The sequence below is a fragment of the Salmo salar genome, chromosome ssa14 (assembly GCF_905237065.1).
Source record: "Salmo salar chromosome ssa14, Ssal_v3.1, whole genome shotgun sequence".
NCBI classification, from domain to species: domain Eukaryota; kingdom Metazoa; phylum Chordata; class Actinopteri; order Salmoniformes; family Salmonidae; genus Salmo; species Salmo salar.
This window is the reverse complement of record NC_059455.1, coordinates 66,783,971-66,811,794: the sequence shown is the minus strand read 5'-3', so window position 1 is coordinate 66,811,794 and position 27,824 is coordinate 66,783,971. Positions and strand designations below refer to the sequence as shown.

At 43.6% G+C, this 27,824-nt stretch overlaps 1 protein-coding gene across 2 annotated transcripts; it reads left to right on the top strand.

Moving 5' to 3' along the window:
* Positions 1–9,825: 9,825 nt before the first annotated feature.
* On the top strand, positions 9,826–27,051 carry LOC106569890 (GON-4-like protein). Of its 2 annotated transcripts, none has more exons than XM_045694714.1 (28): positions 9,826–9,934; positions 10,614–10,897; positions 11,040–11,147; positions 11,386–11,591; positions 11,763–11,837; positions 11,944–11,994; positions 12,098–12,133; positions 12,270–12,365; positions 12,627–12,743; positions 12,941–13,138; positions 14,396–14,594; positions 15,043–15,147; positions 15,247–15,287; positions 15,463–15,581; positions 15,945–16,155; positions 16,827–16,913; positions 17,066–17,243; positions 17,440–17,590; positions 18,984–19,134; positions 19,438–19,554; positions 21,365–22,564; positions 22,672–22,756; positions 23,138–23,316; positions 24,481–24,678; positions 24,828–24,968; positions 25,147–25,460; positions 25,972–26,074; positions 26,267–27,051. In XM_045694714.1, exons 2-28 carry the CDS (start codon positions 10,624–10,626, stop codon positions 26,384–26,386), a joined length of 4,860 nt encoding a protein of 1,619 aa, XP_045550670.1. In that variant the 5' UTR covers positions 9,826–9,934; positions 10,614–10,623; the 3' UTR covers positions 26,387–27,051. The 2 variants fall into 2 exon arrangements, with proteins under 2 accessions (XP_045550670.1, XP_013997081.2); XM_014141606.2 differs by having other exon boundaries at positions 12,098–12,148.
* The last annotated feature ends 773 nt before the right edge of the window (positions 27,052–27,824 follow it).

The following is a 27,824-nucleotide window of genomic DNA, read 5'->3' as shown; positions in this document are numbered from 1 at the left end:
TTTTTCACAATTTCTGAAATGTAATCCTAGTAAAAATTCCCAGTCGTAGGTCAGTTAGGATCACCACTTCATTTTAAGAATGTGAAGTGTCAGAATAATAGTAGAGAGAGTGATTTATTTCAGCTTTTATTAACTTGGCTCAAACGTTTCGGGTAGCCTTCCACAAGCTTCCCACAATAAGTTGGGTGAATTTTGGCCCATTCCTCCTGACAGAGCTGGTGTAACTGAATCAGGTTTGTAGGCCTCCTTGCTCACACACGCTTTTTCAGTTCTGCCCACTAATTTTCTATAGGATTGAGGTCATGGCTTTGTGAAGGCCACTCCAATACCTTGAGTTTGTTGTCCTTAAGCCATTTTGACACAACTTTGGAAGTATGCTTGGGGTCATTGTCCATTTGGAAGACCCATTTGCGACCAAGCTTTAACTTCCTGACTGATGTCTTGAGATTTTGCTTCAATATATCCACATAATTTTCCTTCTCATGGTGCTATCTATTTTGTGAAGTGCACCAGTGCCTCCTGCAGCAAAGCACCCCGACAACATGATGCTGCCACCCCCGTGCTTCCCGGTTGGGATGGTGTTCTTCGGCTTGCAAGCCTCCCCTTTTTTCCTCCAAACATAACGATGGCCATTATGGCCAAACAGTTCTATTTTTGTTTCATCAGACCAGAGGACATTTCTCCAAAAAGTACAATCTTTGTCCCCATGTGCAGTTGCAAACCGTAGTCTGGCTTTTTTATGGTGGTTTTGGAGCAGTGGCTTCTTCCTTGCTAAGCAGCCCTTCAGGTTATGTCGATATATGACTTGTTTTACTGTGGATATAGATACTTTTGCACCTGTTTCCTCCAGCATCTTCACAAGGTCCTTTGCTGTTGTTCTGGGATTGATTTGCACTTTTTCGCACCAAAGTACGTTCATCTCTAGGAGACAGAACGCGTCTCCTTCCTGAGCGGTATGACGGCTGCGTGGTCCCATGGTGTTTATACTTGCGTACTATTGTTTGTACAGATGAACGTGGTACCTTCAGGCGTTTGGAAATTGCTCCCAAGGATGAACCAGACTTGCAGAGGTCTCCAATTTTTTTGTCTGAGGTCTTGGCTGATTTATTTAGATTTTCCCATGATGTCAAGCAAAGAGGCACTAAGTTTGAAGGTAGGCCTTGAAATACATCCACAGGTACACCTCCAATTGACTCAAATTATGTCAGTTAGCCTATCAGAAGCTTTTTCGGGAATTTTCCAAGCTGTAGCAGTTTGGACTACTGTGACTATCAGTAAAATAAACTCAGCAAAAAAAGAAACGTCCTCTCACTGTCAACTGCGTTTATTGTGTAAATATTTGTATGAACATAACAAGACTCAACAACTGAGACATAAACTGAACAAGGTCCACAGACATGTGACTAACAGAAATGGAATGATGTGTCCCTGAACAAAGGGGGGTGGGGGGGGCGGGGGGGGGTCAAAAAATCTAAAGTAACAGTCAGTATCTGGTGTGGCCACCAGCTGCATTAAGTACTGCAGTGCATCTCCTCCTCATGGACTGCACCAGATTTGCCAGTTCTTGCTGTGAGATGTTACCCCACTCTTCCACCAGGGCACCTGCAAGTTCCCAGACATTTCTGGGGGGAATGGCCCTAGCCCTCACCCTCCGATCCAACAGGTCCCAGACGTGCTCAATAGGATTGAGATCCGGGCTCTTCGCTGGCCATGGCAGAACACTGACATTCTTGTCTTGCAGGAAATCATGCACAGAACGAGCAGTATGGCTGGTGGCATTGTCATGCTGGAGGGTCATGTCAGGATGAGCCTGCAGGAAGGGTACCACATGAGGGAGGTGGATGTCTTCCCTGTAACGCACAGCGTTGAGATTGCCTGCAATGACAACAAGCTCAGTCCGATGATGCTGTGACACACTGCCCCAGACCATGATGGACCCTTCACCTCCAAATCGATCCCACTCCAGAGTACAGGCCTCGGTGTAAAGTTAATTCCTTCGACGATAAACACAAATCCGAACATCACCCCTGGTGAGACAAAACCGCGACTCGTCAGTGAAGAGCACTTTTGCCAGTCCTGTCTGGTCCAGCAACGGTGGGTTTGTGCCCATATGCGATGTTGTTGCCGGTGATGTCTGGTGAGGACCTGCCTTACAACAGGCCTACAAGCCCTCAGTCCAGCCTCTCTCAGCCTATTGCGGACAGTTTGTGCACTGATGGAGGTTTTGTGCATTCCTGGTGTAACTCGGGCAGTTGATGTTGCCATCCTGTTCCTGTCCCGCAGGTGAGATGTTAGGATGTACCGTTCCTGTGCAGGTGTTGTTACACGTGGTCTGCCACTGCGAGAACGATCAGATGTCCTTCCTGTCTCCCTGTAGCGCTGTCTGAGGCGTCTCACAGTACAGACATTGCAATTTATTGCCCTGGCCATATCTGCAGTCCTCATGCCTCCTTGCAGCATGCCTAAGGCATGTTCACGCAGATGAGCAGGGATCCTGGGCATCTTTCTTTTGGTGTTTTTCAGAGTCAGTAGAAAGGCCTCTTTAGTGTCCTAAGTTTTCATAACTGTGACCTTAATTGCCTACCGTCTGTAAGCTGTTAGTGTCCTAACGACCGTTCCACAGGTGCATGTTCATTTCCATTGTTCATGGTTCACTGATCAAGCATTGGAAACAGTGTTTAAACCCTTTACAATGAAGATCTGTGACGTTATTTGGATTTTTACGAATTATCTTTGAAAGACAGGGTCCTGAAAAAGGGACGTTTCTTTTTTTGCTGAGTTTATAAACACAACGTGTAAAGTTTTGGTCCCATGTGTCATGAGCTGAAATAAATGATCCCAGAAATTTTCCATACACACAAAAAGCTTATTTCTCTCAAATGTTGTGCACAAATTTGTTTACATCCCTGTTAGTGAGCATTTCTCGTTTGCCAAGATAATACATCCACCTGACGTGTGGCATATCAAGAAGCTGATTAAACAGCATGTCATTGTGCTGGGGATAATAAAAGGCCACTCTAAAATGTGCAGTTTTGTCACTCAACACAATGCCACAGATGTCTCAAGTTTTGAGGGAGCATGCAATTGGCATGCTGACTGCAGGAATGTCCACCAGAGCTGTTGCCAGAGAATTACATTTTCTTTTAGAAAATTTGGCAGTACGTCCAACCGGACTCACAATCGCAGACCACGTGTTACCACGCCAGCCCAGGACCTCCACATCCGTCTTCTTCACCTGCGGGATCATCTGAGACAAGCCACTCGGACAGCTGATGAAACTGTGGATTTTCACAACCAAAGAATTTCTGCACAAACTGTCAGAAACCGTCTCAGGGAAGCTCATCTGCATGCTTGTCAGTCCTCATAAGGTCGTAACTGACTTAAGTGGGCGAATGCTCACCTTCGATGGCCACTGGCACGCTGGAGGAGTGTGCTCTTGACAGATGAATCCTGGTTTCAACTGTACCAGGCAGATGGTAGACCACGGGTATGGTGTTGTGTAGGCGAGCTATTTGCTGACGTCAACGTTGTGAACAGAGTGCCCCATGGTGGCGGTGGGGTTATGGTATGGGCAGGCCTAAGCTATGGACAACAAACACAATTGCATTTTATCGATGGCAATTTGAATACACAGAGATACCGTGATGAGATCATTGTTGCTCCATTCATCAACCGCCATCACCCCATGTTTCAGTATGATAATGCATGGCCCCATGTCGCAAGGATCTGTACACAATTCCTGGATGCTGAAAGTTTCCAAGTTCTTCCATGGCCTGCATACTCACCAGAGATGTCACCCATTGAGCATGTTTAGGATGCTCTGGATCGACGTGTACGACAGTGTGTTCCAGTTCCCGCCAATATCCAGCAACTTCGCACAGACATTGAGGAGGAGTGGGACAACATTCCACCGGCCACAATCAACAGATTGATCAACTCTGTGCAAAGGAGATATCGTGCTGCATGAGGCAAATGGTGGTAACAGCAGATACTGACAGTTTCTGATCCACACCCCTACCTTTTTTTAAGGTATCTGTGACCAACAGATGCATATCTGTATTCCCAGTCATGTAAAATCCATAGATTAGGGCCTAATGTATTTATTTAAATTGACTGATATACTTATACGTTGTCGTGTCTTTGGGGGTACCATTAAACGGAAGATATGTTTATCAATTAGCTCCCTGTAATTATTATCACGCGATTAAACTGATTAATCGTTTAATTGTAATTAACTAGGAGATCGGGGCACCAAGGAGAATATTCAGATTACAAAGCTATAATTTTCCTAATATAACTTTCCTGTACTATAATATTATATTCTATTATAGTATAGGCCGATTATCTTCTAGTTTCAATGGTGTATTTTACCTCTAGTCCAGTCTCATTCCAAACGTCGTAAATTGTTGTATCTGCACGAACCCAGTCTTTACTAAAATCATCCATACATCAATTGTCTTAAAATCATTTATTTACTACACTAAGTAATTAACAGAAAAACATACAAACAGCAACTATCGTCACAGAGGATTGGTAGAGGAATGTGCCCTTGTGGGCTAAACAGCCCGTTGAACAATGGATCATAAAAGGTCAGCTGTGGCACACAGAGTTCATTAATATTAACAATTGACAATTGAAGGCTCACTCATTCGGGAACAATTGCAATCAATATATATTTACGCTCAGTGTGTCGTTCTGATTCTTGTTGGAGAGTAGTTCTGATGGAGAGTCTCTCTCTCGGTTAAAATGGATCTTTCAAAGCGACATTCATTAATGTCGTCATCGAATGGTTGTTTCGTTGGTCTTCGCGTTCAATGATATAATTTACTTAGCTGCAGACTAATAATTAATATCAAAGACTTGTTCTTATTCTGTCAGTATCAATAGTCTAAAAGTTAACCACGTGGTATGGTTCACTTTCAGTAGAGGAATTGGAAGGTAAAACCTATTAGCCAACGGAGTGTAGGCCTGGTCTGAAGAAATGTAAATCCGGGGGTGTTTTATAGTGCCCATAGAACAGCTTGTCAAATGACGCCTGGTCCTGTATGGGTCCCTGGGGGCGTGCCTATGACTGAGTTAGATTTGGTTACAGAAATACAATTCTATCACATTACATCAGTACAATAGCATCTCAATGTCTTACAAAAGCTTTATCCTTATTAATACATTCCATACACCCATATGATGCAAGTCTTAAGCTGAGTCTATTATATAAACAGTTTTATGGTAATATGGCTATATTGTCTCTTCTGAGTATCACAAAATTGTACCAAGCGGATCAATTCGTAGCTGGATTCTTCACCAATCTTCCATACCTTCTCCAGAACACAAAATGTCGCTTGGCCCTCCAATTCTATGAGTTGGAAGAATTTCCTGTGTCTCTCTATGGGCCATGTGGCCAGAGACTCTCCTGGAATTTTAGAGTTTTTACAACCCTTTACACACAGGGTGGATTGGGGGGGGTAGGTTGGGTGGTGGTGCAACAGGGAGGGGATCAACTGTCCTCCCTGTACCAAAAGAGGCCAACGTCATAACAACGTACAGTCAGGTCCATTAAATATTTGGACATTGACCAAGTTATTATTATTAATTTAGCTGTCTACCACAGCATATTGGAGTTGAAACTAAATTATGAATATGAATATTGAGGGTATTTACATCCAAATTGGGTGAACGGTGTGGGAATTACAGCACTTTTATATGTGGTCCCCCCTTTTTAAGGGACCAAAGGTAATTGGACAATTGGCTGCTCAGCTGTTCCATGGCCAGGTATGTGTTATTCCCTCATTAGTTCATTTGCAAGTAAGCAGATAAACGGTCTAGAGTTGAAGTCCAAAGAGCTGTCACTGCCAGTGAAGCAAGCCATCATTAGGCTGAAAAAGAAAGAACACACTGGTGAGCGCAGGAACACCAAAAGGCCCGGAAGACCACAGAAAACAACTGTGGGGGATGACAGAAGATTAATGTTATGGCCACTAAAATGTATTAAATTGTTTTGTTTTTCCTCATCAATCTACACACAATACCCTAGAATGGCAAAGCAAAAACAGGTTTAAAATGTTTGATAATTTCAAAAAAATACAAAACTGAAATCACATTTGCAAAAGTATTCAGACCCTTTACTCAGTACTTTGTTGAAGTACCTTTTGGCAGCAATTGCAGCAGAGTCTTCTTGGATATGACGCTACAAGCTTGACACACCAGTATTTTGGGAGTTTCTCGCATTCTTCTCAGCAGATCCTCTCAAGCTCTGTCAAGTTGAATAGGGAGCGTCGCTGCACTGCTATTTTCAGTGCAAGTCCGGGCTCTGGCTGGGCCGCTCAAGGACATTCAGAGACTTGTCTTGAAGTCATTCCTGCGTTGTCTTGGCTTTGCTTAGGGTCGTTGTCCTGTTGGAAGGTAAACCTTTACCCCAGTCGGAGGTCCTGAGTGCTCTGACATGCACTGTCAACTGTGGGACCTTATATAGACAGGTGTGTGCCTTTCCAAATCATGTCCAATCAATTGAATTTACCACAGGTGGACTCCAATCAAGTTGTAGAAACATCTCAAGGATGATTAATGAATACAGGATGCACCTGAGCTCAATTTCGAGTCTTATAGCAAAGTGCCTGAATACTTGTGTAAATAAGGAATTTCTGTTTTTATATTGTATAAATTTCCTAAATTTCACAAAACCTGTTTTCGCTTTGTCATTATGGGGAATTGTGTGTAGATTACTGAGGATTTTTTTCTATTTAATCCATTTTAGAAAAAATATGTAATGTAACAAAATGTGGAAAAGTCAAGGGGTCTGAATATTTTCCGTAGGCACTGTATGTTTCAGTAAGGTTGGCTTCTTAGCGTTCATAGCAATGGTTATCAACTGTACCACAGAGATGGAATGTAAGTCACAGAAAATAGATGTTGTGGTGTCATCTGCAGAGAACTACTTGGGGGTACAAGATACATAAGTTACAGGGTGTGTGGAGTGGCCGTGTCCCGTCCTCTCAGGTCTTTAGCCTGGGGTAGGATCAGATTGGTTAAAGTAGTGGAATAAGGGGGTGGGTTTTAATGAGTGTAGGGTTAGTTGGTAGCGTAATTAAAAATATATTTGTATTTTATATTTCCCATTTCCCCATTTATACTATAGTTCAGTTGGGGGCTTTAATGCAACATATTGAATGCCAACATATTAAACTCCAATGAAGAAGAAGAAGAAGAAGAGTTACACCCGTGAGGGTCAATTATCGGAATGGTCAGTAGTAGAAAGACAGGAAGAAAAGAGATCATGATACAGAAAGCAGTGGAGCGTCTTCTAAAGAATGCATAAAGAGGTCCAAGGTAGGAAGCAAGAGAAATTATGTGTTGGAGTGGAAAGTGGTGATAGCATTTTATTTTGTATTTTTTTATTTCACCTTTATTTAACCAGGTAGGCCAGTTGAGGACAAGTTCTCATTTACAACTGCAACCTGGCCAAGATAAAGCAAAGCAGTGCGACACAAACAACACAGAGTTACACATGGGATAAACAAACATACAGTCAATAACACAATAGAAATGATGAGACCACAGGGCCTCATTTACACCCTATCCGAATAACTAATGCCATAGAGAAAGAGGTGAAGTCAAATTAGCTGGGTTCCTTGGAAATGGTATATTGTTAATATTTTGTGGTAGCCAGGTGCAGCAATAGAAGATTGTGAAAATGGAAAAGCTAAATGGGAAGAAGATTAAAAGCCATGTCTCTGGTGTTTATGCTAGATTGAGGGGAGTCATCACTGGGGTCCCAATATCTATGTCCACAGTTGATATTAAAGAACATGTGAAGGGAGGAAGAGTGATTGAGACCAAAGGTTGATCAGTAGGAAAGAAGATCAAAGAAGTGAAAGCATGATTCTGGTGAATGATGGAGCAATGTGAAGGTTAAATGTTGTAATTATGGGGGGGTGCGGCATAGTGCAGTATTTGGTGGATGCCAGGTGCAGAGGGCCTCTAGAGAGGCTCAGAGATATAGAATTAGTCATGATGTATCGTATGCAAAGGCTGTAAGACAGATTTGTGGAACTACAGTGTGGAATGATGAAGCTTCCATGACTGCTCCTGTACTAGGTAGACCTACTGTCAGACTGATGAAGCTTCCATGACTGCTCCTGTACTAGGTAGACCTACTGTCAGACTGATGAAGCTTCCATGACTACTCCTGTACTAGGTAGACCTACTGTCAGACTGATGAAGCTTCCATGACTGCTCCTGTACTAGGTAGACCTACTGTCAGACTGATGAAGCTTCCATGACTGCTCCTGTACTAGGTAGACCTACTGTCAGACTGATGAAGCTTCCATGACTGCTCCTGTACTAGGTAGACCAACTGTCAGACTGATGAAGCTTCCATGACTGCTCCTGTACTAGGTAGGCCTACTGTCAGACTGATGAAGCTTCCATGACTGCTCCTGTACTAGGTAGACCTACTGTCAGACTGATGAAGCTTCCATGACTGCTCCTGTACTAGGTAGACCTACTGTCAGACTGATGAAGCTTCCATGACTGCTCCTGTACTAGGTAGACCTACTGTCAGACTGATGAAGCTTCCATGACTGCTCCTGTACTAGGTAGACCTACTGTCAGACTGATGAAGCTTCCATGACTGCTCCTGTACTAGGTAGACCTACTGTCTGGGTTGGTGCTTCTGATGGTCCTGGCGTGGTTTCGAGGTCTGTTCAGAAATCTTGTTATGAATATGCGGTGTCAAATGCCACTTTGATAATAAATAAAGTTGACTTCATAGCTTTTAATGGTAAAGTTATCAATACGACTTGGGTTGTGGAAAGCAGAAATGCCAGGTTGAAGGTTATTGTGGAGACGGCAAAAGAGATATTGGGGGTAACAATGTTACTGTTGAAATGGTTGTTGACATGCTGAACAATCCTATGGATGGAGTGTTTCAGTATGATATAGATACAGTTTAATGGGCTTGGGGAGGGGAAGAAGTTAGTAGGGATGTATTTTATTTTCATGGAAATACAGAATTGGACAGATCATGATTGATCTTACATTCCATCATAGTAGGTGGCTGCATGCACTTCAACGATTGTTTACGGACCGCCGTGATATCATAGAAGAAGAAGAAGAAGAAGAAGATTATTGTGTTACACCTGGAAACATAATGTTGTGCGCAAAAGGAATGTGTGGCATTGGGGAAAGTAGTGGTATGTGTTAATTGTAAGGGTGCCCATGGGCCTGAGGATCAGAAATGTCCCATGTGAGAGAGGCAGGTTGAGTTGGGGCAAGGGGAGGGCTGTGAGGAGTGTGTGAATACATTTTAGTCATTAGCAGACGCTCTTATCCAGAGCGACTTACATGAATGCATACATTTCATTTCATGCCTTTTTTTTGTTGTACTGGACCCCCCGTGGGAATCAAACCCACAATCCTGGTGTTGCAAACACCATGCTCTACCAACTGAGCCACTGGGAATACTAGATCTGTACCAGTACAGAGATATAGGCCAACAAGTAATATATGTAAGATTGGATTTTTTGCATTTATAGCAATGGTTATCAACTGTACTGCAGGGATGGAATGTAAGTCGCAGAAAATTGAGGTTGTGGTGGCAGCTGCAGAGAGGTATTTGAGTGTGCTAGACTTGACATCAGAAGAGTTACAGGTTGTTGGTCTGAGGTAGGACTAAATAGATTTAAATAGTGGGGTTATTAAATAAGTTATTTTTTTATGAGTGTAGTGTTAGATGGTAGGGTATTTGTTATTTATTTTTCAAGCAAAATATAAGGGCCGTCTAGTAGGTGGCGGTAATGCAACATTTATTGGACGCCAACCACCGTTAAACCTTATCAAAGAAGAAGAAAGAAGGACGGAAGGAAGGAAGGAAGGAAACAGAACGTTTGTTGCAGGTTTCATCGTTTACCGCTGATGGAGCTAGCAGTGTTGTGGCGGGGTAAGATTTTGTTTTGTAAATTCATATTCACCAATTAATTTCAACATAGTATTCGCCATGTGGAAAATGAGTTTGTTGACGTGTTGTCCTGTTGAGAATAATTGCCAGGCTATTAGCGAAGGCAGTTTGTTAGCTACTTAGCTAGCTAACTTAGCTTGCTAGCCGTCACACCACAACAACAAGCGTGATGATGATTCATGCCACTGACCGATGCCATGGCCAACACCACTCACTCAGTAACAGCTTACATCTTTCAACTAAAGCTAATGATATGCAAACGTCTTCATACATACTACCTCTAGCTAGCTATGTTACATAGCGAGATCTGATAGTTAACGTAAGTACTTTACAAAAGGAGCTTGAGCAGGTAAGTATTGACATTTTAGCTTTGAGTGTTAGCTAATACTAGTAGGACTAGAGCCTATATGTGTACAAAACATAGTGTGCATCTCATTCCTCTCCCTCATCCAATCTGAGCTGACAACTGGACAGGTAAAATCTAATTATCTTATACTGACTAGCAAGGATATGCTATTCTGCCATATGGCTTCCCCCACATATTGTCAGACCAGTGCCAATCAAAGGGTCCAGAAGACACAAGGATAGGAAGACACTTTAGACTAGTAATACATGCCCAACCATAAACTCTTATCATGCTTGTTCTCAATTAATCTCACAGGTGGTACTACATGATGAATCTGGTCCGCAAACGCAACTCCAGCTCTCTCAAAGGTGGCCCTGCCAAATCTATTAGAACAGAAAAACCACAGTCTGTAAGACAACCAGCATCCCACAATGCATCATCACCACTCACAACAGAGGCCAGTGGCATTGTCACCACTTCCAAGGAGGAGAGAGGCCTGGAGGTCCATGGGACATCGTCGCCATGGAGACGGTCTCCCAGGTTCAAGAGTCAAAGCCTGCTTGGCCAGGTTCCCAGCGCGGACCTTCTTGTTGCTGAGGGTAAGTAGAGGAAAAGGAGTAGGGGGCAAAGGAGAATAGATCTCGCGTCACATTTAGCTTTCATGATACGTTTTATCTGTTTTGTGTGTCCTACCTAAGCAATTGATATATATGTAAATAAGTGAGTCTCTTGTCTTTGCAGGATCTCCAGGTCAGGTAGAGAATGAAGAGGAGGCTGTCCAGTGCAGCCCTGCACAGTGCCCCCCTCAGACAGAAGAGGATACAGACACTGACCTGGTCATCACTATGGGTGAGGAAAACCTATATCTATTAACTGGCCACCCTTAGCAACTGATCCTGAAACAGTACTCACATCTTGTATACAACATGAACAAGGTTAGGAACAATGTACAAAATGACCCCCTCAGCTAACTATTTTCCTTTTATTTTTTTTACCTTTATTTAACTAGGCAAGTCAGAATGACAGCTGAGTAAAGCATACTGTAGGAGTTCAAGACTGATTGACTCTCTCTCTCTCTTTTTGTCAGATGAAAGGCATGGCGGGGGATACAAGGGCAGCAGGAAGAAGGGAGGGGTAAAGAGGAAAAAGAGAGCTGCGGACAGAGAGCTGGGAGAAAGACAGCAGGAAGGGGCCGGTCCCGAGGTGGAGATTGACAGGGAGCTGGACCGTGAGCTGGAGAACAAGTCCAGACAACATAACCTGACCACCGCCAATGTCCGCAACATCATTCATGTGAGTGCAGAGGGGGGCCAATAGCTGCAACCTAGCCAATGTTTCTTATACAGCTAGTGCGGACTGTGGAAGCGTCAATTTCCTACAATAGCAATTTGCCTACAACCTCACTCATGCAGACAGGCTGATTGTAAGCCTGGTTTGAAACCTTTTTTACCTTTTGAACCACAGGAAGTGATCACCAATGAGCATGTGGTGGCCATGATGAAAGCTGCCATCAATGAGACGGAGGCCATGCCTGTCTTTGTGAGTGTCAACCATTGCATATCCATGTCCAAATGAAGATTTTTCCAGTTGAGAATTGACACTCTGTGTGCACTTTCATTCAACATCTTTCTCATCTACCTCTTAGGAGCCCAAGATGACACGTTCCAAATTCAAGGAGGTGGTAGAAAAAGGAGTGGTGAGTTCACTGCCTTTTAGTGTGTGTGTTTTTTAGTGTACATTTTAGATTTGTTATGTTTTGCTATTGAGTCTCTTGTAATTCAGTCTTTGTGTTATTTCAGGTCATTCCCACTTGGAACATCTCCCCCATCAAAAAGGTCAATAAAGAGAAGGTACCACCATCGTACTGCTATGGAAGTAGTATCAAACACTCATTACCTGACTGGAAAGTATGGCTCCCAACTAGAAAGTGCTGAAGTGCTTGTCTGTTTCTTTTTTTCTCTCTGTTTTCAGGCACCACAGTTTGTGGACATTCAATTAGCAGAGGAAGACTCCTCTGATGAAGAGTACTGCCCTGACGAAGAGGAGGAGGACGAGACAGCAGAAGATGTAAGAGATTCATAGGATTGGGCTTTGTTAGCTTGTGGACTGAACATGTGTTTTTTTTTCATACATTGGGAGGCGTTCATGCTTAGAGTTGTGTGGTTAACAAAGTAGTTCAGCTTTATCAACTTTAGAATTGCAACAGTATATGATTGTAAGTGGTAATAGATGCATTGATTGGATATGCCAATACTTTAAATATAACATTTTTCGTGTTTCTCTATATCTATATATTGAAATGACTATATTGGACTTTGTGTGTTGTAGACATTTCAGGAAAGTGACATGGAGAGCACAGCCTCGTCTCCAAGGGGAACCAGAGGAGGCTTCCACAGGAAAATACACACAGAGTGGGACGATGACAGGAGCTGCAGCCCCATGCAGGTAACACACAATTCAATTTAAAATATTTATATTTTTACCTCAAGCAATAACATATATGTAAAAACATTATTATTTTTTTAATGTGAAATTAATAATATACAGAATATTGGCTTTTGTAAATAGCATAATATGTTATTGTTATATTCTTGTGAGATACATTTCAATGTTGATATCTCATGAAACTCATCTCTTCCCAGGTCAATCACAGCAGGTCCAGACACCTGAAGGTGGAGGTTGTCCCCATGGGCCCTCCCCCTCCTCCCCAGCCCTCCTCCTCCTCTGGCCCACATGGATTCTATACCACCAGGGCCCCTCCAGAATTCAGCTTCCTGGAGAAGCTCCATGCCGTGGAGGAGGAGCTGGCCATCGGCCCAGTCTGCCTGGAGCCTTACCAGGTACCATGGCCATATCTCAGATTGTTCTGGCAATTCTCACATAGAAACTTCATTGGGAGGAATGATGTTTGACATGTTTTGTTTTTTACATTTGTATCACAAACCATTTTTTTTGAAAATCATGATTAAAGTGGTTATTTTAGGCCTATACTGTACATACTTTCTGTAAGACCTTATAATCTGTGAACCGTACATGATACAGACGACATCGGTGTCATTATACTCTTTGTGTGCTCTACAATATGGAGTATGTCTAGATTCTGATATACAATTTTTCACATACATTTGAATATTAATATCTCAAAAGTACCCATTTTGATTCTGTTAAATTTAAAACATATTCGTTGGAACAATATACTCTACAAGTACATCACATTTCCAGAGTGGGCTTGTGCTAGCATAATTTTGAAGTTCTGATTTTAATTTTATGAGCACCACCAACACAGTGAATGGGGAAAATGGATTCAAAGGGATCTCCCTCTACTGGTGATTTGCTCAATGTGCAGTGGGCTGTAATTGGTTAATGACCTGTCAATTTCTATGTATAAAATGGTTCAGCCCTTCGAAAGAACCATAGAGCCCACTCTGGAATATGACATGTTAGAGTATATTGTTACAAACAGTATGTCTAAAAATAAGCAAAATCAAAAAGGTACTTTTGAACATTTATTCAACACAAACTATTTTGAACATAAATATTTTTCATAATATAGACATACTCCATATTTTAGAGCACACTATAAGGAGTATGATGACACCAAGACGTCTGTACCATGTATGGTTCACGCGTCATAGGGTCCATGCATAGGTCTAAAAAGTGCTTAAATGGCCACTTTCTCATGATTTAAAAAAATAAATTGATACCAAGGTAAAAATAATGTCAAACATCTTTCCTTCCAATGACGTTTCTATTTGAGAATTGCCAGAACAATCTGAAATATTTTCGGTCATCCTGGCGTGGAATCGCCCACCACCCACATCAGATAATGGCTCCTGGTAGACGCAACATATCAATGCGATGCTCATAGATTTAGAATGGAATGCGATAGAGATTTCTGCTTTCCGGGTCCTGTTCAGTAGGCTTGAAACAGGGAAAACATTTTGAAACGTGGTGAAACCAGAGGCGCTACCTGAACTACCTGTCCAAAGACATGCTTGGAGATTTACATGACTTTGCACTGCTAACCTCAAGCGTTCCCTCTCCGTTCCCCCTATTCCTCTTCCTTCACCCTCGCTGTCTCCCTACCACTCTCACAGCCACCCCTGGCGGACGGTCTGATGGCGTGTCGTACCCGCTCCAAGAGGCCCCTCCGGGACGTCCCCATGGGCCAGTTGGAGGCAGAGCTCTGTGCCCCTGACATCACGCCCGACATGTACGGGTGTGACTCCGCCCCCGAGGACCCTGAGTGGACCCACTGGCTGCAGGGCATCATGACCTCTGACATGTACAACGATGGTGAGGGGGTGGTGCGTGTGTGTGTGCGCTGCTCAATTCCAAATCCACGCCTAGCAACTACCCTCGGCCGCTAGTGTAGATGTGAAAGGACTGGATAGGTGTAAGCAGTAGGACAATTCTATTCTACCTATATCAGGGATGGGCAACAGTCCTCCTGGGCCTGATTGGTGACATACTTTTGCCCCAGCTAACACACCTGACTCCAATAATCAACTATCCCTGGTCTTTAGTTTACAATGCAATTAGTTGTGTTAGGTATAGGGCTGAGGGAAAAGTGACACCAACCAGACCCCTGAGGACTGGAGTTGCCCATCCCTGATCAAAACTGAGTGTACCTAACATTAAGTACACCTTCCTAATATTGAGTTGGCTCTTCTCACTCTTGCACTCTGATCCTCTTTCTCGATGTTCTATCTTCTTTTTTTACATTTAAAAAAAAATCTTTTAGAGGAAGGCGATGATGATGACGACGACCCGGAGTATAACTTCCTGGCGGAGATCGACGAACCCGACGTGGAGGATTACCGTAACGACCGAGCCGTCCGCATCACCAGTGAGTTACCATGGTGACGAGATGGAGTCAGTTTATCTAGGCTGTGACTGTCAGGCATTGACCCTCATCTCCAATTTTTCTTTTCTTTTTTCCCCACAGAAAAGGAAGTGAACCAGTTGATGGAGGAGTTGTTTGAGACAGTAAGAGAGGATCTATGTTGTGTTTGTCTGTTTTTTGTCCCCCCTCTCTTTCCCTCCAAACACCCCTTCTATGTGTCCTTTCTTCACCCCTCTGTGTTTGGTGTGTTGTGTGGTTGTCTATGTATCATTTATTTCTCTCTCTGTCCCTTTCTTTCTCTCTCTGTGTGTGCACCAGTTCCAGGATGAGCTGACTGCTCAGGAGCAAGATGGGGAGGGACACGAGGAAGAGGAGGAGAGGGAGGAAGAGGCACCTGCCCTGGGGACACCCACATTCAACACCCCACCAGATATCCCGTAGGTGTATCCACTTCATATGCACACTGTTCTGATGTTTGTTACACTGTCATCTTCCCAAGTATATAGTTCCATTTATCAAATACGGTTTTAATTGTCACATGCTTTGTAAACAACAGGTTTGTAGACTAACAGTGAAATGCTTACTTACGGGTCCTTTTTCAACAATGCAGAGATAAAGGTACAAAAATAGAAATGGTAACACGAGGAATAAATAGTGAGTAACATTGTCAGAATTCTGTATATTGATTTCAACCTCTAATCACGACCTTTATACCGTCTACTCACCCACACAGTTACAACTTTCAACCTCTTCTGATTTGACCTATGTATAGCTGACCCAGTTTGACCTTTGATCCCTAGGTTGGAGGACCCTATGGCGGAGGTGACGGCAGGGCGCTACCGTACAGTGAAGCAGCAGCTGGAAGCCATCCGGCGTCGCCGGGCCCTGCTGGAGAGCCAGGGCCTGTTGGTCCCCAGGGCCCTCATTACCAAGCCCCGGGAGCCCCCGCCTCCATTCACCCCCACCCTCTCCCACCACCAGAGACTCCAGCTGCAGCAGCAAGTCCAGCAGGTCTGGGGTCCTTGGCTTTGTGTCACGGTTGGGATTAATTCCACAAATTCTAATTCAATTCCCTCTCCCTGTAAATTCACTCAATTCAAATTCCAGGTCAGTCTTTGAATTCGAGAATTCAAATCCTCTCAATTCCAATGTTGGGTAAATTCTAAGAATTCTATTCCCAATTCAATATTATCCCCAACAATTCCACAAATTCAAATAAAATTCCCTCAGGCTTTCAGGCTGAACATGTCACTGTTCAGACAGCCTAGCTGGAAATATAGGAATACATGTTTAACTAATTAAAAACAAATACTGCAGTACATTTCTTATACTAAGTGCATTAATTCCATTATCTGGGAAATGTACAATTATTAAATTCCAAAGATGAAATTATTTTACAAATTCATTTCTAATCTAAAATTGAATTCAATGCAAATTCTCCACTCCATGAGTGAATTCAAGAATTGAATTGGAATTTCAAATGAAATTGGAATTGACCCGACCCCTGCTTTGTGCTCAATATTTTGTTATTGAGCTTTTATCTCAATGAGTCAAACCTGGTCAAAACAAACATCTAAATCAAAACCTAGGTAGTGAAATCCTGGTCAAGGATCCACAATGAAGATAACCTTTTGTTTGTTTTTTTTGGTCGGTAATTACTGTATTTTTTTCTTCGTCTGCAGCACGTCCAGCTCCTGACCCAGGTCCATATGTTAACCAGCCCGGTGGCTGCACTGCAGAGCGAAGCTGCCACCACCAAGCAGTTCCTGGTGAGAGAGAAACATACTGACAAACCCACTTTCACTAGTGCCTTTAGCTGCACCAACTTCTAAATGTACTCTCGTTCTCTCTCTCTCTGATACTCCCACCATATCTCTGTCTTTCTCGCTAACTCTCCATTCATTCTCTCTATCACTCACAGATGGAGCTACAGATGTTTGCACAGCGTGGGGAGTTGACCCAGGGCCCAGTGGAGCCAGGCTTCACCAGTGTGTTCAGAGCCTGTAACCTACAGGGGGCACTGTCACTACTGGAGGAGCTGAGACTGTCCCCAATCCCTTACCAGGAAGCCCCTAACGAGCCACGAACATGCAGGAGAGGTAAGCGTGTGCATGCATGAGAGCCATGATGATAGTCAAATTGATGAGGTAAAGATGACTTCTAATTTACTAAATTGAATTACAACATACCCGTCTCAGTTGAAAATGTTTGGACTCATTCAGGATGTAGGCCTAATTCATGTTTAATTCATCTCTCTCACTCTAACTGGTTTGTTGTGTGTTACCACTTTGCCAGTCCGGAAGCACCCGTCAATGCCACCCCAGCTGGCATGGCTGTTTGCCACACGGCCGGTGTTCCTGTACCCTGAGCTACTGCCCCATGTCAGCCTGGACCCAGCCCTGCACTCCGCTCGCTCAGTCAGCATGTTCACCGCAGGAGAGGACTGGTAAGAAGGACCTATTAGAATTCCAATATAATGCCCAAACGTTATAACCTCCTTTTAATGCCCATATTGTATCTGATTCCTCATAGAATACCCATATTATACCTGACAAAAATATTAATGCAACATGCAACAATTTCTAATATTTTACTGAGTTACACTTAATATAAGTAAATCAGTCAATTGAAATAAATGCATTAGGCCCTAATCTATGGATTTTACATGACTTGGAATACAAATATGCATCTGTTGGTCAAAGATGCCATTAAAAAAAAGGTAGGGGCGTGGATCAGAAAACCAGTCAGTATCTGGTGTGACCACCATTTGCCTCATTTAGCGCGACACATCTCCTTCACATGGAGTTGATCGGGCTGTTGATTGTGGCCTGTGGAACGTTGTCCCACTCCTCTTCAATGGCTGTGTGAAGTTGCTAGATATTGGTCGGGAACTGGAACATGTCGTACACGTCAATCCAGAGCATCACAAACATGCTCAATGTGTGACATGTCTGGTGTGTATGCAGTCCATGGAAGAACTGGGACATTTTCAGCTTCTAGGAATAGTTTACAGATCCTTGCGACATGGGGCTGTGCATTATCATGCTGAAACATGAGGTCATGGCAGCGGATAAATGGCACGACAATGGGCATTCAAATTTCCATTAATAAAATGCAGTTTGTTAGTAGTTTATGCCTGCCCATACCATAATCCCACCGCCACCATGGGGCACTCTGTTCATAAGGTTGACATCAGCAAACCGCTCGCCCACACAATGCCATACACGTGGTCTGCGGTTGTGAGGCTGTTTGAACGTACTTCCAAATTCTCTAAAATGACGTTGGAGGCGGCTGATGGTAGAGAAATGAACATTACATTCTCTGGCAACAGCTCTGGTAGACATTTCTACAGTCAGCAAGCCAATTGTACACTTAACTTCTTACATCTGGCATCGTGTTGTGACAAAAATGCACATTTTAGTGGACTTTTTATTGTTCCCAGCACAAGGTGCACCTGTGTAATGAACATGCTGTTTAATCAGCTTCTTAATATGCCACACCTGTCAGCTGGATAGATTATCTTGGCAAAGGAGAAATGTTCAATAAGAGGGATGTGCACAACATTTTTGAGAAATTAGCTTTTTCTGGGATATTTTATTTCAGCTCATGAAACATGGGACCAACACTTAAATGTTGCGGTTGTATTTTTATTCAGTGTACTGTGTATGCTGTTTTAAATGCACACCTTGTCCTAAACACATTTTGTTTCCGTAGTACGTAAACTTGGAATCTAAAATTAATTTAATTTCTGCATGCCTTTTTATGTGTTAAGAACTTGCTGACAAATGAACTAAATCCTTAGCTTGAGTCCTTTACTCTCTGCCATCTTGTTTTCCCAGCCTGATCGTCCTGGGCCTGAGAAACCTGGGGGAGACCCTCCAGCCGAAGGAGCTGCTGTGTCACTACCTGCTCCGCGCCAAGAGGGTCTCTCAGCTCCGTGACCACATTATGGAGAAGTGTAAACACACCCATCCCAACAACGTCATCAAGGTAGGACCCGGATCTATATATACACTATTACTAAAGTAAATGTGTTAGGGCGACTGTTTATAGTTTGGGATAGTTCACACACATGTTCTAAATTACTAGTTTCTAGTTGTTTCCTTAACTTGGACCTGTTCTATATTCCAGGAGAGGAATTGATCCACACTCTAGATTTGTCCACATATCCACTAACATTAACTAATACTCAACTAACATTAGCGTTCACCATAAACAATATGAACGAATGAACCTCAAAAAGCACCTCTCCCCACGTCTTTTTTTAACAATTATTATTATTTTTAATAAAAGGCCTACCAGCTCCAGAAAGTGGTCCTTCCCATGCCGGTGGCCTGTGAACGAGTGGAACCGGGTGACCTGCGCCCTTCAGTGGAGAGAGAGGAGAGAGCCATGCCCGGATGGCTGAGGGTACCAACTACATTTAGAATACTACTGCCTGATCCCAATCCTAAATCAACACCTATGATAGTTAGTAACTACAGTGGCAAGAAAAAGTATGTGAACCCTTTGGAATTACCTGGATGTCTGCATAAATTGGTCATAAAATGTGATCTTATCATTGTCTAAGTCACAACAATAGACACACTGTCTGCTTAAACTAATAACACACAAACAATTATATGTTTTCATGGCTTTATTGAACACACCGTGTAAACATTCACAGTGCAGGGTGGGAAAAGTATGTGAACCCTTGGATTTAATAACTGGTTGACCCTCCTTTGGCAGCAATAACCTCAACCAAACGTTTTCTGTAGTTGCGGATCAGACCTGCACAACAGTCAGGAGGAATTTTGGACCATTCCTCTTTACAAAACTGTTTCAGTTCAGCAATATTCTTGATGTCTGGTGTGAACTGCTCTCTTGAGGTCATGCCACAGCATCTCAATCGGGTTGATGTCAGGACTCTGACTGGGCCACTCCAGAAGGCGTATTTTCTTCTGTTGAAGCCATTCTGTTGTTGATTTACTTCTGTGTTTTGGGTCGTTGTCCTGTTACATCACCCAACTTCCGTTGAGATTCAATTCGCGGACAGATAGCCTTACATTCTCCTGCAAAATGTCTTGATAAACTTGGGAAATCATTTTCCCGTCAACGATAGCAAGCTGTCCAGGCCCTGAGGCAGCAAATTAGCCCCAAACCATGATGCTCCCTCCACCATACTTTACAGTTGGGATGAGGTTTTGATGTTGGTGTGCTGTGCCTTTTTTTTCCCCACACATAGCATTGTGTGTTCCTTCTAAACAACTGAACTGTAGTTTCATCTGTCCACAGAATATTTTGTGGAACATGCAGGTGCACTTTTGCAAACTTCTGACGTGCAGCAATGTTTTTTTTTGGACAGCAGTGGCTTCTTCCGTGATGTTCTCCCATGAACACCATTCTTGTTCAGTGTTTTACGTATCGTAGACTCGTCAACAGAGATGTTAGCATGTTCTAAAGATTTCTGTAAGTCTTTAGCTAACACTAGGATTCCTCTTAACCTCATTGAGCATTCTGCGCTGTGCTCTTGCAGTTATCTTTGCAGGACGGCCACTCCTAGGGAGAGTAGCATCAGTGCTGATGGATTAATGAACATCATGGCTTTTAGAGATACTTTTGTAACCCTTTCCAGCTTTGTAAGTCAACAATTCTTAATCTTAGGTCTTCTGATATCTCCTTTGTTTGAGGCATGGTTCACATCAGGCAATGCTTTTTGTGAATAGCAAACTCAAAGGTGTTTTTATTTTTAATAATTGGGCAGGGCAGCTCTAATCAACATCTCCAATCTCGTCTCTGATTGGACTTCAGGTTAGCCGACTCCAATTAGCTTTTGAAGAAGTAATTAGCCTAGGGGTTCACATACGTTTTCCGACCTACTCTGAATGTTTAAATGATGTATTCAATATAGGCAAGAAAAATGCAATAATTTGTGTGTTATTAGTTTAACCTCTTAAGCGGACAAATGTATGCAGAAATCCAGGTATTTCCAAAGGGTTCACTTACTTTTTCTTGCCACTGTATATTGTTGGCCACCTAGCCTTCCATTTGTCCTAGGAGAGAGTCCACCAAATTGCCTATGCTTATTATTGTCAGATATTCTAACAATAAAGGTTGTTTTGGACTGGAAGTTTCTTTATTTCAGTGAAGATAAAAGTACATGTATTTTGGATAAAGGATGACGTTTCAGGAACCAGCTAAATAGTTCATATTGATTTAAATAAATGTGCTGTTCCTACAGAGAAGTTTGCCTTATATCTACGAGGCAATCAGAGAACTCAACAGCTCGCCGGATACAGAAGCCATGTCGGCCTGTCAATCAAAGAAAGCCCCACTCGTCACTCTTCTCTTCAGTTCCTCCAGAACTTTGGACTACAGCTTCCCTCCCGGAACTCGCTACCCGCCCCAACTCCCCGACAGCCTTTCATTCCAGCGCTGTGGCTTCAGGCGCTGGCACCGTCCACCACCCTGTGACCTCTCACTATCCCTGGCTGTATCGCACAACGCCACCCAGAGTCTGGGAAGTGGAACTACATGCTCTGAAAATAATTCCCAGACAGGTGCTGTGATTCAGCAGTGCATGGCCCACCACAAACTGCGGCCCATCCAGCCTGCAACATTCAAACCTCCTTCTCTTCAGCATCCCACCAAGCCTCATCTGAAACGTCCCCTCAAGCCTCAACACAAACCTTCCCAGAAGCCCCTGCACGTCATCCTCAATTTGCCTGCCCCAGTGCCCGCAACTGTCCTTTGTCCTGCCCCTTCCGCCAGGGTGTTGGCCTCCCGGTTGTCACATTTCGCTCCATTGGCCAAAGACCTGGTTGCTCGGAAGTTCAGCACGTTCGCCAACCTCCGCAGGCTGCCCAGGCTGCTGCCAGCTCCTCCACCCAACAACAAGAACCCTCCCCAAACAAACCTGAATACTGTGGCCCCCAACAGTGGAGCAAACCTCCTTTTGTTGCCCCACATGAGTAGTAGAACAGCCTCCACTGTTACCGAAACCCAAACCTCGGTCTCTACTACGACTCCTATCGAACAATTCAAGAAAAAATCCTCCAGGACGAGCCGGCGGCGGGTGACAAAGAAACCTAAAAGCAGCCTGAAGAGCGAGAGGAAGCCCCAGCCTTCAGCCTCCACGGAACCACCTGCCCTGGACCAGGCTCTGACCCCGTACGACTATGTCACAGTTGTAATGGAGGAAGAGGGGGTGGATGAGAGGGACGAGGATGGAGGTGATTTTGATATGCCCCTCCTGGCCCTGTCGGAGTCCTCTGCCAGCCCCCCGGGGAGCGTTGACCCCGCTGAGGAGTCAGAGGAGGGTCAGGAGATAACGCTGAACCTATCGCCCGGGCCGTCGGACATGGGGGACAGAAATCAGGAGGTAGAGGAAGTCATGTCACCAGCTTCCGAGGAGTCCACGTTGTCCGTGCCAGAGCTGCAGGTGAGTGAGGTCATGCGACACGTTGATATTACACGAACATATGAATACATTTTATTTACATGTCACACGTCTCATCGTTTGGGTTTGTGTGTTATCTTTCCTTGTAGGAGACGATGGAGAAACTGTCATGGCTGGCGTCAGGGGGGAGGTCAGAGGACTTGGAAGAGGGTGAACGATCAGGCACACCCTCAGGTTAGCTTCCCTCCAGTCTTTAAACGCCACAACATGGATGAACACAGTTATTTTTTCCCCCCTTGTTTTATTTTTCAGCAGCAGTGGCAGAGTTAGCAAGGGTGGGGTCTTCTTATGCGGGGTGGCCGATTTGGGTCTTCCAGGGGCATACATCTATATATCTACATTATAAATAAAACTTTATTACATTTCTTGCAGTGGACGCCACGATTTGGCTGCTAAATGCATAAAGGGGAAACACTGCACATAGGTTCAGGAAATATGTCAATGCTATTAAATCCTTTCAGATTTCTACAAAGTCCTATGGGTCTATTTGGAATTAGGGAGTCCTCCTCTTCTCCCATCTAACCACACCTGCTGGATTTGATTTGTCCTTCCCAGAATGCCATAGTAGTAGCCCCAACCCTCCTAGCTCAAGGCACGAGCAGCGTCACACTGGAGAAGTCGGCAGCAAGGGGATATCCAAAAGCCCACCGATCGTCTACGACGATGACCTACTCGACAGCGACCCCCTGAGGGAGAAGAAGGAAATAGCCTTCGCTCAGAATTATCTCAACAGGGTAAATCATGATAATGATAATGATGATGATGATTCGTTTCATTTATAAAGCGCATTTCTCGCACCCAAGGTGCTTAAAAGGCTGCAAAGGCTTTGGGCTACATTTTCTGTCTGATGAACAGCCCTCTAATTGGGGGAAGTTGTCCCAAAACAATGATTTGAATTGTACTGGGTGGCATTCATTCCGAAACTACATCGGAATAAGGCAGCTTGCGATTGGATGCAGTGCATCACATGCAATACGTTGTTGCGCTATTTATAGTTATAGCCACCCTATCATCAACATAATTTAGATTTCTGCCTAAATAGACATACCCAAACTTGAGATGGTCATAAACAATAACTGTTGTTGTGTAGTTTTAGAAAGCTCTGGAACTCCTTTCTGGTACATGTTGTTTTATAAATTGCTGAGGTGTAGTCACTTTGAGGACCCATACTCAAATATTATGAAAATAATCAGGATTTCCCCCCCATTCAACAAAAGTGGGGCAGTAGGGCTTGAAATGACTAACATGCTTTCTAAATATAATAGCAAATTAGAAACAACTTGCTATAAGGTTTTGCCTTTTTTATAACAGTCAGATAAATATGACCATATTTATTGGTCACAATTTCATATAACTGACGACAGATACATTTCTCCCAAACGTCCACTGAGTGGCGCAGAGACGCCCTTCAAATGTGTGCAGATTCATTACAACTTTGGCTTTTAAATAGTCATTTCGTCCACCTGTGACCAAGAGAACGCGGTCTTGTTTCAACTCTATGAAATGAGTTGGTACATGTATGCAAGCTCTAAATCCGTCTGAGAATATCAGTCACTCAGAGGAAGAGCAAATCAATTCTTTGTCTGGATAGGCCCGAAGATGTGACGTGTCACTCCCTATGCAAATGTGGGGTCTGAAACCTGACACTTCAAGTCCGCTCCGCTGAGAGAGTGGGCAGCACAGAGCAGACAGATGGGGGTTTCTGGCACTATAAGGAACGGGACCCTACGACATTCAGTATACCGAAATGTCAGTTGGAACTGGTCCAGAACCGCCCCAAATCCCCTATATAGGGAGTTTAACCACCTAAGAGGATTTAAGAAATCCTTAATCCTACTGCAAATATAACTCTGCATATCCTACTGCAAATATAACTCTCTCTTGTTCTCTATGACCAGGTGTGTCATGCCCTGCAGGAGGTGCCGGGGCGCGTGGAGGAGTTTCTGGAGGTACTCTACGAGTTTGAGCAGGACGGAGATGAGCACACCTCTGTGGAACTCTTCACCAGGCTAAAACCTGTTCTGAACGAGTGGCCGGAGCTGCTCCGAGACTTTGCTGCCTTCCTCCATCCCGAACAAGCCCAGGAGTGTGGACTGGTATGTGCTGGCTTGGCCTCCTATACACTTTGACAATATACACTTTGAAGCTCGTCCATTACCTGTGTTTGGCTGTGATTACGTCAAAACGAACTCTTATTTGTGTGTGGCAGTGGTCAGTGTTAATGTTCCTTCTCCTCCCGCCGTAGCTGTCAGAGCAGCAGGCGTTTGAGCGTAGCCGGCACTTCCTGCGACAACTGGAGCTGAGCTTTGGGGAAAACTCCTCCCACTACCGCAAGATAGTGAGCGTCCTTCGAGGCCCTACTCTCAGTCCTGCTGGCATTAAGGAGGTGTGCTAGGGAGTGCTACATTGATTTCACTCTCACATGAGCAGACTGTTCTAACTGTCGTGGAAAACAGCAGTATAACATAATTATTATCAAATCTAGCAAAGCAGATAGGAGTGATATATCGTAGTGGAGGAGATGGTAGATTAGAACATTAAATGTCTCTCTTTTTATCTTTCAGGTGAAGTCCCAGATAGCCAACCTTCTCCGAGGTCACACCCACTTGCAGGGGGAATTCTGGGTGTTTTTCAACGAGCTCCACTTACGGCCCTCGCTGCAGTGTCAGACTGAGAACAGAGGCCGTGGTGATGTGACCAACACAAACTCCACTTCCCAGAAGTCATCAGCAGCAAATAAACCTAAGAGATGCAAAGGCACTAAAGCCACACAAGTAAAGGCGAAAGAAGGGGATCGCTACACCCACCCTGAGCCCTCAGTCTGTGCCAAAAACATCTCACTTACACCCAGTGGAGAGAAAGTCATCCTCTGGACCAGGTTAGAGCCACTGTCCTTCTGTTGTATGCTCATTTAAAGTGGCAATCTGCATTTGCTACATCCATTTTTTGACTTAAATTAATATGGACCCATTTTGATTCTTGAAGACTAAAGCTTAGAAATGCCACATGAGCTTAGTTCAACTGTCATCCATCCTCAGAACCCAAAATAGAAGCTTGTTTATGCCAATGTTTGTAAACAAAGTAAATATAAACAAACACGGTATAGCCTCAAAACATCATTACAACTACTATGTTCTCATGGATTGTCAGTTCTTGCATCCATACCTTTGTCAATGAATTTGAGTGATTACATTTCTCCAGGCCCATCCTGCAGCTTTTTCCCCAAACAGTGGCATGGAAAACGCTTTGCTATTGTTTCGAGTTCTGATTACCGCTTTAGGGAGTGGGATGCAAAGTGTATTGTATCGTTCTGGTATATTGCCAAATAGATATTTCACAATTTAAATGTGTTGTGTTCAATCTTGCTTTGTTTTCGTTGTTTGTAACAGGGAGGCGGACCGTGCCATCTTGACCGCCTGTCAGCAGAAGGGAGCAAATAAAATAACCTTTGAAGCCGTCTCCGCCCAACTTGGCAACAAGACAGCCAATGAGGTGAGAGAGAGAAGCGTGGCGTCTTTATATAGAGTGGCTGCAACAGAGTAATAGTCAGATCAGACATGGGTCCTTTTCCGCTTAGTTATGGCACCACCTCCGTCTATGAAACTATACCTCATGTTGGAGGATCTAACTCTTTAAAAAAAATGTTTTCCTTTACCGTGACTCTCCTAAATGTGTTCCCTCTAGGTTTGTGTCCGTTTCCAAGATCTCATGCGCCTTTTCCTCTCCTCCACCGAGCGGGTGTACTCCGACGAGGAGGTCAGTGACACAGAGCCAACCAGCAGCAGAGAGCCAGACCCGGACTGAGCAGGATCCAACACCAGTGAAACAGTACCGTAATAGCACTTAGTCAGCTGGATTGACAAGACTGCAGTCTGAGCCACAGAAAAGGAGGAGCGCTTGACCAATCTCTAAAAACTTGCTTGGGACTTGACTGTGCTTCCTCTCTGACTCAACACTACTGAAGATGCAGAAATATGGGTAAGTCTCCCATTGATGGCACAGATGCAGGGCTATTAAGACACGGCCAGGACTCTACGTGTCTGTGCTGGTATGCATAGACGAAGTACAAGGGTTCCAAATGTGTTAATATGTTCAGGCCATGAGGTTCCTAGTGTTATGAGGTGCTAAAATGTGAATTCCAATCCCTCTTGAATGTATGAAGTAGAAAAGTGCATAAGGTGTACAAGAGGTCTTAGAGCTGTGTCCGGCTACAAGTAATATTGGATGAGCTCCTGAGGGCCTTCCAAATCACAATGAAGAGACACATTGCACAGTAAGAGTCAGTGTAGACAATAGCACAGTCATGTTGAATTAAAGTCTGCTGAAATGTAAAAAAGGGATCAAAATGGACAATTGATTGCCAACTGTAGTGTTTTCATTATGACGTGGATTGACTGATACTGGAGCGTTAGATGCTTTGCTGGTTGCTAGTATGACTGTTTGAATAAAGTGTACATAATTGTTTTATACATTGACAACCAGACTGTTATTTGCGTTCAGTGATCGTTTTATTGCTGTACTATGACACCAACCATTAACTAGGCCTTATTATGAGTGGTTCAAGAGCAGTGTTTGACTATTTTAAACAATAAGTTAAAAGTTGTAGTTTCCAGAACTGACTGAAAAATATGCTTCATTAACATTCATATACTATACAGTAGTTTTATTATCCATTTTGTTGGCTTCTGAGAGTGGGTAATGTATAACGTTTACATTGTCAGGATATGCTATTGGTAGCCATCAGGGATCCTATGAGAGGAGAAGAGACACAGTCTGGTACCAATCACCATGACAGCCTTGAATTGGGGAGTGAGCACTTTGGGGTAGAGGTCAGGTCAGATGAAGTGAAGAAGAACAGATATCACTAAGGTTCTGTCTAGCAACAGAGATGCATTGGCTGTTCAGATGTGTAGGAAAAGACTGCATAGGAGAAAGGGCTAAATATCAGTGCTTGTGTGAAATGTCATTGTCTAATGAAGCTGTATTGATCCTCTGGGAAGAATAAACTTGGTTTAAGCTTTCATAGTGTCTGAGTTTACTCTGAGATTTAGAACCTAACACTTCCAATAGATTGTGAGGTCAGCAGTAACTTTTATATACACAACTAGTACAATGCAATGCAGCAGATGGACTACAGTAGACACACATTTTACTATCACATCTCATATGTAATGTACTACTCTGTATGCACTGAATATATGCTGATTGACTCTCTAGTCTAACTGGCAAAGTGTCAGCTTTG

What these genes read in the sequence shown, in the direction of transcription:
- LOC106569890 (XM_014141606.2), top strand. Translation starts at nt 10,624, where the DNA reads ATGATGAATCTGGTCCGCAAACGCAACTCCAGCTCTCTCAAAGGTGGC. An exon ending in AAAAGGTCAATAAAGAGAAG is followed by an intron (nt 12,149 to 12,269) that starts GTACCACCATCG and finishes CTCTGTTTTCAG; the next exon opens with GCACCACAGTTTGTGGACAT. An exon ending in AGGACGAGACAGCAGAAGAT is followed by an intron (nt 12,366 to 12,626) that starts GTAAGAGATTCA and finishes TGTGTGTTGTAG; the next exon opens with ACATTTCAGGAAAGTGACAT.